General features: G+C 41.4%; 1 protein-coding gene across 6 annotated transcripts; it reads right to left on the minus strand.

Annotated features, from left to right (window-relative positions):
- Nucleotides 1-84: 84 nt before the first annotated feature.
- Nucleotides 85-11,152, minus strand: SLC35A5 (solute carrier family 35 member A5). Of its 6 annotated transcripts, XM_074897631.1 has the most exons (8): nt 10,829-11,150; nt 9,952-10,104; nt 9,055-9,153; nt 7,913-7,917; nt 7,280-7,411; nt 4,167-4,234; nt 2,365-3,160; nt 85-1,203 (listed from the first exon to the last, which is right to left on the minus strand). In XM_074897631.1, exons 2-8 carry the CDS (start codon nt 10,079-10,081, stop codon nt 1,135-1,137), a joined length of 1,299 nt encoding a protein of 432 aa, XP_074753732.1. In that variant the 5' UTR covers nt 10,082-10,104; nt 10,829-11,150; the 3' UTR covers nt 85-1,134. The 6 variants fall into 6 exon arrangements, with proteins under 6 accessions (XP_074753732.1, XP_074753724.1, XP_074753715.1 ...); XM_074897623.1 differs by lacking the exon at nt 7,913-7,917 and having other exon boundaries at nt 7,280-7,413; nt 11,095-11,152; XM_074897614.1 differs by lacking the exon at nt 7,913-7,917 and having other exon boundaries at nt 7,280-7,413.
- Between the last annotated feature and the right edge of the window lie 38 nt (nt 11,153-11,190).

Genomic DNA, 11,190 nt, shown 5'->3' on the forward strand with positions numbered 1-11,190 from the left:
TACCACCACCTGCACCCTCTTGCTCAGTGCTCCCGATGTGGAGGGCATCACTGTAGCTGCATATTTATTTTCAGACAGTGGCCTCGGCGCAAACTAAGCCTCCACACAGCCACTCTAAACACAAAAAAGACCCTGTGATGCATTCATACTGTATAACACACTTTCGTTTTATTCAAGCTCTTTCAAAATTAGGCCACATAAGTTGCATGTAAAATTCGCTCTCTGCTACAAAGGCATTCCAGATTTCCATTTCCCCAGACACTGGGAGACAGGCACATAACAATCTCACACTGAAAATGTGAGGAGAACCAGTGACTGAAATCAGTGAAATCTATTCTGCTCTCAGTCACATCAGAGAAAATCACAAAGAAAGGACTCCACAGGAGTCAGTACAGAGTTACATTGAGTAAAAACAGGAACGAAGATAAAATTAAGACCATTCAAACAAATCACACTCTGGAGATCTGCCTGTTTACGGATCAACATACCCTTAACCCAAGTTATTTATTATACATTCTCAAGTGAAGGTCTGATGAGATTGATTCAGAGGGACTCTTACCAAGCTAGGGATATGTCAATCTGAATTGCCAAAATACAATAAAACCAACAATATGCCTCATTATTTACGAGGTTATTAATAACATCTTATGTCCTGAAAAGAAAACTTACTGGAGCACTTGTACATTGAAGATGCAGCAAAAACATTAATCAATGCTCACATCACATCTGCAAGGTGGAGAACAGTTTTGTCTCTGCTTTGCTAACCAAGGAATTCATACAGGAAGTTGCAGTGACTCAGGACAGTCAATCAAAGCCATCAAAGACATATGGTTAAGAGTCCAGGACTGCCTTCCACAACATACCACATGTCACCCAGATCACTGAGTCCAGGGTCCAAGCCTCTTCTTGTTTGCATCAGTTCCAAATTTTGAATCTTTCAGCAGATTTACATGAACAGGAAGAGGGAATACAACTCTCCATATATATGGCTTGAATGTTTTCTTCATCCACCTCTGACATCCAGCCCCAAAATAGTCTCAATTGCTCTGCAAGTGGGGAAAAATGATCCTTCTCCATGTTAATAAAATATTAACATTCTCTCACTATGCGTAATAGCACTCCTCTGAGCCAGCCTCAGAGGGAATCTTCATCTGTATCAATGTCACTGCTTGGTTTGTTCAATCTCTCAAATTCTTCTCCATCCTACAAGCAGGAACCAGAAGCAAAAGAGAACAATGTGAGCAAAAGTTATCTTGTTATTAATACCAAAAAAAAAAAGAAAAAAAAAGAGTAAAGTTTATTTTGAAGGCATCACTTATATAAAATCAAACCCCTGAAATTTAAATATCTTACCAGTGTGTTATAACCTTCCTCTAAGATATATATATTCATAAAAAACATCCACTGTAATTTTAACGCTTTTTAGTGACTCACTCCCCAAAACATCTTACAGCCCATTCCTTCATCAGGAAGCCTGCTCACATAGTGCTGGTTGTTTCTACCACAGCTGCTCAGTTGTAAGCGTTAAAATAGGTAACGCCTGGTACACCAAAAATATATGACTTTGTGTTATTTACTGCTTGTTAAACAACAACCTAAAAAGGCACCATGTGGAATTTCTGGAAAATACCTCTTCCAAGTTTAATGTTTCTTAGAATTAAATGGAGACAGCACTCCCTGCTGCATGCAATGTGTATTACAGAACACATCTGTACAAGAAAAACACAACCCCTCCACCTTTGACTGCTCAGCTAAACTGAATGACATATCTAAGAGCAAGCCCTCCCTGCCATGTTCTAGTTAACTAGATTACTATTCAAATTAGGACAAAAAACAGTAACGGGCCTGAAGGAAATGTTTCCTAAGAAAAAAACCGTGTTGCAACTCTGTATTTAAACATTAACTTTTTGTCTTTGGATATCTTTGACTGTTAAGATGGAAAGAATCTTAACAACAAATACATTAACTTCTTCATGATGTGGGCTCAGCTACACAGATTTATCAGTTCTACTTAACTACAATTATTTCCCAGGCATCAATTCCAACTTCTGGATGCCCAGGGTCAGTAAAATATTTTCGTCACACAGGTTTCAAGAAAGGATTTGTGCAAAGCTGAAGGTGCTCACAGGACTCTAGTCACAGCAGGAAAGCAATGCTCACTTAGGCTTTGTGAACTGAAAAAGTGGAATATGCAAAGCAATACCCCATCACTTTAAAAGATTTTAAGAAACACTAAGGAGTTTTGGTGTCTGAGTTAAGGGATGAGTCTGGTCATGTGCACAATGAACCTTCCAAACATTCCATAGCATAAATGGAGGTGAAACAAAAGAGAAACCAGAGGAGACAAGTACTGAAAAGCCTTACCCCACTTGACCTCTCCCATGCATCTCCTTTGACGAGTTTGCCCCTTTCTCGCAGTGTGGCATATTCCAGGCCTCTTGGTTTACTGGCATTATAGATGAATATGGAGAGAAGCACTACAGGAGCTTCCAAAAAGAACTCTAGAGAAGGCTTGAAGTCAAAGATGACGAACGAGACAGTGGTGATGATGACAGTGGTGATCTGAGCAGTCATAACATGGAACATATTATCTCGGAACTTCAAAATGAAGGCTACAGACAGCCCCAGGAAAGCTGTGACAAAGATGAGAGCCACCGAGAAGATGTTGTGCCCATAAAAGAAGCCACAATTCCCTATCTGTCTCCGGTCCTTAGCCCGCAGCCCCAGCATAAGCCCATTGAACAGCACCCCAAAGGCATAGAGCTTGCTGTTCTGCATGAAGATGCTTTCAGCGAGCTGATCTCCATCTTTCAAGATCTTCTCGTTGTAGATGTTCGCCAGGGCAGAAATGAAACACTGCACTAGAATAAGCAGATGGCCCAGGCTGAGGCGGAGAGGTTTCAATGCTCCTGCCATGCTACTGGTGACATTCCACTGGAAGCTGGGAAGGAAACTTGGTGCCACGCAGTTGCCCTTTTCCAGGCATGCTTCCTCAGGTCCAGCATAGAGAAGGCAGTGGTTAGATGGACTAAAAAACATATTGTGATGGAATCCGTGTACAGCCAAACTTTGCTGATGGCCTCCAGTTCCCAGAGTTAGGGCAACAATGGACAGGAATAAAATCACCAGAGATGCCCATTGAACCCAAGAGAGTTTTCGCCTAGGGGTAGACAAAAAAAGCCACCAACTTTAGAAACACAGTGGCACAAATTAAATGACAGGAGAACAAGCTCTATCAAACACATAAAAGACATCATGCCACAGATGAGGAGACAGACAGATGCAAAAAAAATAATCTTGGTGTTTCAGAATTGACAGTAAAATGCCAAAATGCAGCACGCTTTTCTACAGCAAGAGGGGCTCAGCCTGGCAGTCACAGAAATACAAAATGGAGTATTCTACAGAGGTAAGTTCCTTCAAGGTCATGACTGCCTGACAACTTAAAAGCAACTCTTGTCTCCATGGGAACACAGGTCTGATGGATAAAAAGAAATCACAGCCATTCAAATAATTACCCTCTTTCTTTGGTAAACTTCCACTACATTTCATTTTTCCCCCATGATTTTGTACCCTTTTCTAGTATTTTATGATGGTAAATCACATAAATCTATGAAAGCCTGTTTATCTTGGGGAACACATAGGACAGTCTGGCTTTTGTCCCATGAATAATGAAGAAGGCACATGTAATTACTTTTTAAAACATACTATGCAGTTGACCAGAAACACATCAGGGCTGACACAATATTACAAAAGACACTTCTATCTTTCATTCTTACATATCTCATTCTCTCTTGTTAATTACATTTATATTCAATTAAGAATTACAACAGACTGGAAAGAAGTACTGCTAATCATGAAATATGAGACTTAATGTACAAATGAAAGTACCCAAACCTTAATTCTGACCATCCAATAACTATATAATCATGATTTCAGTTGTTTTCTATTACAGTTAACCAAATGTGTAGAGGTATGTAGGGACTCCTAATAAACTATTATTTTCTACATCTTCAGATGTAGAAAACAAAGCCATCTCTCCAAGCTGGTATAGCCACAAGAAAAAAGAATTACAGTTCCCATCAGACAAAGAGAAAGAACGTAGCTTAGCTTCTTCATCAAGGCTAGGAAGATACAATATTTCATTTACTTTAGTAAACACTACTTACTTTAGCACTATCCTGAAGAGAAGAGCTGTTGTTATAATGACAAAATTTGAGAAGAGTACAGCCATTGCCTAGAAGGAGAAGGAGGGGAACAAAGTTATACTCCAGCCATAGTATGAACATCAAAAGCCCACCAACTTCAAGTGTTCACCTTTCTGCAAGGTTCCAGAGTGAAAAGCATCATCCTGGTACTGTACTTTTTTTCCTTACCCAAGTGGTAGAATAACATGTCCCTAAAACAACATTCAAGTCCCATTTTAAAACCTCAAGCAAACCACAGAGTCTAAGTTCCACTGTAGTGGGGAAAGCTGTACTGAAACAAAGACATGAGGAAACCAACTCAGCCAGGTTGACCAGTCAGCTGCAAAAACATCTGTGTTAGCACAAAGGGGGAAGTTGCTCCAAAATTAAAATAAGAAAATATATGGGCAAGGCAAGCCTGCTTCTGGCTGCAGTACCAGCTTGCGGCGTTCATGAAATCCCAGACTTGGAGAAGGCATTTGCAGAAAATCAATTTCCTGTATGTCAAGTGCATTTGCTGCATCATTTATCAAAGGCAAGGATGTGCTCCGCTTGAATTTTCAAGACTGCAACTGTACTGAAAAAAAAAAAAAATCACCTATTTCAAAGTACAGCTGAAGACAGCTCTAAAGCTCCTGTCTAACTTGGGAATAGCTGTGTAAAAATGACAGTGCCCTAATGATCCCACGCTGCAAACTCCTTGTGGCAAGGATTGTCTTGTAAGTGTCTGTATTGGAGACTCTCTACTAGAACCCTGGACCAAGAGGAAGCTCTTTTAGGCACTGCAGTTACCAGCACCAGTGGGGAAAAAAAGGCTCTTCTGGAGGGTAGGGAGGGTTTCCCAAATTGTGTGTTATCCAGATCTGCCCTGTGTAGTCAGTACACATACAAAAATCTAGGCATCTGAACTCTTTCCAATTCAGCCTTAGCTGAATTTTTTAGAGAATTTTATGCAAAAAACATACACAGATTCAGAAGTGCAAGCCACAGATTTATCTTGAACTTTCTCATCTTCATTTTCACATTCCCAGTTCTGCAGTAACAGAGCCTTTTTCATTTACAAGAAAAAAAGCACAGGCCCTTTTCCCATTACTTTAGTTCCACTCTATTCCAACATAATATCTGCTGAATAATTAATCTCACTTAACCGCACAACACAGGGTCTCAAGTAAGCTGAAGGTTGACACATGAGACATCTGCCTAAGAAACCACAGCTTAATTTTTCCGCTTTGCAAGATTACAACTCAATAAATATTCGTGTTAGGTGAACACTGTGGAAGGGGAAAAATATTGAATAACAAATCTGGCAGAAACCACTCTAGAAAAAAAAGAGGCTTGATCCAAAATGTACAAGTGTATACTCTGGTTTTGCTTTACAGTCAAAGCCTCCCATCCAACATCTCTGGTAACATAATATGATCAACATCTATAGCACAATAGTTACAAGGAATTAATTTTAAGTTCTTTTGTTCTCTGAGACCTCAGGGGAACTCTGTCCTAGATGAAAAGGAGTAAGAAAAAAATTTACCAAAGATCACCATGCCACTAACATGTCACAAACAAAGTTTCTAAAAAATAAGTCTTTATCACTAGGAAATGTTAGCCACTAAAGAGTATAGTTATAGCTGAAGCTTCCAGCAAAAAAATCTCACCAAAGCAACTCTGTACTTCAAGTAACTGCTCACCCAGATACTACTTAGTCCCAAACCTAAAGTCACATGAAACCAAGTTCAGCCAGGTATGGCCTCCCTCTTTCAAGCATCTTGTCTCCACCTTTTCACTTATCACAGCCATGTAAACTGTCAAGGTATTCTATCTTACAGGTATTTAGTTATCTCTTTTAATACTTGTTTACCATGATAATGTTAACATTTTAGCTAACCCTCATAAAATATATCTAGTTAGAAGGTATAAGACGCTAAAGAGTTCTAAAAAAAGAAGAATCTTAGAGCACATGTTCTGAGGGGGGAGACACAAGGTGTGTATGGGGGCGTGTGTGTAAAATATAAAAGCTCTGTGTATTATAAAAGATGACCTTAACTGAGCCAAATCACACTGCTTAAGAAAGCAAGTGTTTATGTGACCTTCTAAACATCAGGCTTTGCTATTATAAACATTAAAGCTGAATTTCCTTCCTAAACCAAAAAAACCCACCATCAAAAACCACACACACAACAAACCATGGAACCAAGCACCCATGTACATTATTTTAATATTTCCGACCCTTGATTTTAATTAGATTTTTCCAGCCAGGTCCTGTTCTAGACTCTGGTCTGTCCCTGACAGAAATGTACACTTAAAAGGACAGTATTTTAAAGAGAAATTCTGAAACAGAAGGAAGAGATATTTATACTTATTTTTAATGTCAAACAGGGGCAACCACAGTATTTTATAGCAAGTACTAACCATCTGTTTCCATCTAACTTCAGAGATTCTGAACCAAAAGTGAAAATGAAAATAAAAATAAAAGAAAGCACAAGAACTGTACTCTTTCCTGAGCATATTTAAATTCATCCAGAAGGATGAACATAGCTAGAAGAAAGTACCAATTAAATTTTATGCTTAAACATTACTGATAGAAAAAAAATGCAAAAATTAAGAGTCAAACAGTTTTCTTCCTCCCCTCCTTAGTTCCTGTTACACTTACTGCCTTTGTGGGATTACATTTACTCACTTTTCTTTGGAGTCAGTGAGGAAAGAAAACAAGTCATCATGTGAAGTCACATACATAAAGTGGTAGAAGCCACACAAAAAGCACAGCTCAAATACTAGAAGATGAGCAAATGCACTGAAAGAGAAATACAGAGTTGAAGAAACCAGAGGGAAAGCACTGAAAACCTGCCTAGTACTTAAGCAATTCAGCCTATTTCTAAATCACTTAGGATGGAGAAAATGCACAGAGACACTCTACTGATAGTTGTATGACACTGATCAGTGGGCAAGAGAATGGGAAGGTCTGGCTGGTCAGGTAAAAGATCTTTCTTTTACCTGCTAATCTTGCCTTGCCAGTGTTACAACTGTAGATAGTCTAAGGGCAATGTTACCTACCACTAAGACATTGGAAGATACTTTATTCGGTATATATATATACTTACTGGCTGTAGGTAGGACAGTACATAGAAGACAATCAAGTTATCCAGAAAGTAAAGAAAGGCAGGAATTGACCATTTCATGGAATTACAAAAATTCCTCCAGGAAAGACATCCAAAGGGATGATCCAAACAACCCTCTGAAAGGAAAAGAAATCAATAAGAAAGACATCTTTCTTATCATCGAAAGCCCATTCCCTTGTAACAGAATAGGTACCACTGTCCTGTTTTCAGGAACACTGTTGGACTGAAAAAAATAACGTACCACAGCCCTCTGGAAACGCAGAGGACAGATCCAGGGCAGAATACAGAGCTGGAGCAGCAATCCCATGTCTACAGGCATTCGCCTCCTTGCTTCAGCAGAGAAAACATCAAGGAACCTGCTGCCACCATCAAAGTGTTTGTCCACTGGGAGCAAAAATTCAGCTATCAACCATTCTTTGAGGGCCAAAAAGCACTACAAAGTCCCCCCACAACAGCGATGTCACTACTGGGTATGATTTTCTGATGATTATCAATCAAATCTAGAACTGAAACAATGACATAGGCAGGGGATCTGTTCATATAGCACCCAAAGGGCAGCCAGTGATGTCAGAAATGCAAAATAAACCACAAGTCAGTATCTGCAGCAGACAGCACATGATCTGGGTGAAAAGAGAACATACAGGAAGAAGGAAGAAAGGTCAAGGCACAAAGAATGACATTTACTTAGGTATTCAGGACACACACTTTGGGAGGAAGACTGTGTTAAACCTTAGACTACTCTAGAGTTGGTGACAGAAGTACTTTGTTAGCACAAATTTAAGATTACACAATGCTATATAATCCTCTTCTGAACCACCACTGAGTTCAGAAAAATCAGACTTCTGGAAGGAGAAAAAAACCCAACAAACGAGACAACCAGAAAAAGTGTAATCAGCAGTAGCCAATGATGGCAAAAACTGACTGAACAGTCTTAGGTATGTCTGCACTAAATGGTGGAGGTAAAAATTTCAGCAGCTTGCCAGAGCTCTGACTGTCACACGGAGAAGTGGACAAAATGAGCAGCTCAATTTAACATGAGTCTCCAGTGCCCGACGCCCTCTTCCAATTTAAACCTCTGTTCTCCACTATTTTGAAATGCTATGAAGTTAACCTCTCATCCTTTTTACATCAGGAGACAAAAGCCAAGAAAGATAAAAGAAAAATAGCACGCAATGCAAAAACAGTAGCTAGGGAAGCCTGGCACTGCTTTTTCTGAACAGCAGCCCCAAGATTTGTCTTCACAACAAAGCTGCCTTGAATCATAACATTGATATGTTGCCTCTGACTCAAATACCAGTGCACACACACAAAACCTTGTCAGTGGAAGGTGGTGGTGCTTTTAAATAACAGTGGTCAGAACAACCATAAAGGCCAGTCCTTGAGTTAGTGCAGCTTCTGTTCAGTCATGACTTCACAGTGAGGTGACTCCGATTACCCTAGCACCATACTGTGTGAAAATTCTGAAAATGTCAGACTCTGTCTTCATTACGCTTGCTAATTCAACTTACCTGTCTCCATTTCAGCTACTATACTTACAACTCAAGAACACCTGAATTTATAGAACGAAATAAGAGTTAAAGTAAACTTCAGTTGAAATTCTGCATGAAGACACAAATCCAGTGAATCTTACTATCAGGACTTACTCCAATCTACTACGTGTGAATCTATCATTTAAAAAAAAACAAAAAAAGGGATTTGAAGTACAGCAAATCTTATAAAGTCAAAACATTTTAGTTATTTGAAACATAAATACTTACCTTTTTTCTTAACCCATACTGCCAAGACCACACACAGGACTAGTTTTACTACTTCAGAACATATGTTCACTGTTGTAGGCAGGTAATCATATTTGTTATCTATGGGATTCAGCAAATCACAGAGAGCACACAATCAGATTTTGTCTCCTGCATTCATCATTAGAGCAAGAAACTATTTTAACCCCACCAGTCAGAATTTTAGCCATTTTCCATAAATGCAAAAGGCTGTGTCAGCACTTTCATTTATAAATATTCAAATTTTTATGATATACAACTTGCTGAACAGCCTTCTTCCTGGGCTGAAATCTTTCCTCATTTGGTCCCAGTTTAGAGTAGAAGCTTTTGGAAGAACTCAAGAACATCACTGTTTAAAAAAAAAAAAAAAGGGAATGTTTTCTCCAAACAGCAATATGCTTCCCCCCCCCCCCCACAAAACATGGCTTCCAGGACAACATCACCTTCTTCTAGGACTGTATCTATTCTTTGTTAGCATATTTGGCTAATACTTGGCAAAAGGAGAAGCAGTAATACTAGCCACTTGGAACACACCCACTACGACACCACTTTTCTCCTAAGCCTGTTAGAAGACAAATATTTCAGTCAAGACACGTACCATCGATAGTGCTTACATAACAATTTAGTCTTTGAAAATAAGCTCTAAAATAATTCACTGCCTCATGTTTTAAGGGCCAATCGTGCAACCCAAGTTATCACTCAGTGTTAGACCAGGGATTACACAGAGATTTTCCAGTACAGAAATACACGTCACTATTTTTATAGTAGAATGTTTATGCCAAGAACTCTGCAGGTGGAGAACTAGGCTTTTGGGTATGCGTTTTACCCCGAATGTCAACTCTTCCTTATTTAAGGTACATTATGCTTATTGCCCAACAGCACCTTCATTAGCAGAGTACTTCATCAGGAGGATTCGACTGGAGCCCAAGGCAATAAACACTCCTCCAAGCAGAAAGGTATAGATGGTTGTCTTGGTGCAAAGCACAAATCGATTACAGCACTTGCTCTTCATTCTGCTGTCTTGCCGTCAATGCCCTTTGGATGACAAAATGAAAATACACCTCAAATAGTACTGCCAGAAACTGGTTAAACAAGGTGAAATGTGTGTATTTTACAGGTTTGGGTTATTTTATATAACTACTGTGGAATGAGATCATGGCTTGTGATGTAAGGATTATAATTTTATATATTTTTAAAAAATAAAAATAAGAGGGAAGGAGATGCTACGAGGAGCAGCAAAGGGGGATAAACAATGTATACACAGCGACGCAGGAGGTGGCACAGAGAGGCCAGCTGTCACAACGGTGCATTTGTAAAACACTGATTAGTTAAAAGGATTTAAAAGATTACGTATTTATTTCTCTTTAATAATTTTTAATGTGGTCTAATTTCTAATTCCAGCAAGGAAAAGTTTCACAGCTGTAGTGCGAAGACATCACCTCAAGAGATGACCAGGCACTTACTCGGCACCGGCTTGTGCCCAGGAGGCGGGGGCGGCACACGAGCAGCTAGACAGAGCCTGGGCCGCACCCGTGGCCTCCACCGTTACTCGGCCGACCCAGTAACGGGCCCACAGGTCTGAAGCACCGGCCAACAGACGGCCGGCCCCTGTGCCGGGTGGGAAGGGGGACGCCCGTTAACGGCCGCGCCACCCCTTCACGGCCGCCGCGCTTCGCATCCCCCCACCGGAGCGGGGCCCGGGGCGGCAGGGAGCGCGGCCTCAAACCGGGGCCCGCGGAGCCCCGGGCCGAACACCCACCTCGCAGCGCTGGCGGGAGCGCTCCCCCGCCCCGACGCACGGTTCGCCGGGTTCCGCCGGCCACCGCTCTGCCACGCCGCGGCCGCGCGGGGTGGGCCGGGCTGCGAGGCGGCAGCGGCCGGTGCTCAGGCAGACGCGGGCTCCCCGTCAGCCCCACCGCAAGCCCCCAGCGCCCATCACCAGGCACCCCGCGGGAGGGAGGGAGCGCGGCCGCGGACAGCCCCGCCCTGACGCAGCCGGTGGCGCTGCCCGGTTCCCGCCCTCACCTGGTGGGGCGATGCCCTCCCGCGCACGCATCCCCATTCCCTGTGGCACCCAGCACCGCCCCTCCCACCCGCGCCGGCCACGTGACCGTGAGGAAC

This window comes from Athene noctua, chromosome 1, assembly GCF_965140245.1.
Source record: "Athene noctua chromosome 1, bAthNoc1.hap1.1, whole genome shotgun sequence".
Taxonomy (NCBI): domain Eukaryota; kingdom Metazoa; phylum Chordata; class Aves; order Strigiformes; family Strigidae; genus Athene; species Athene noctua.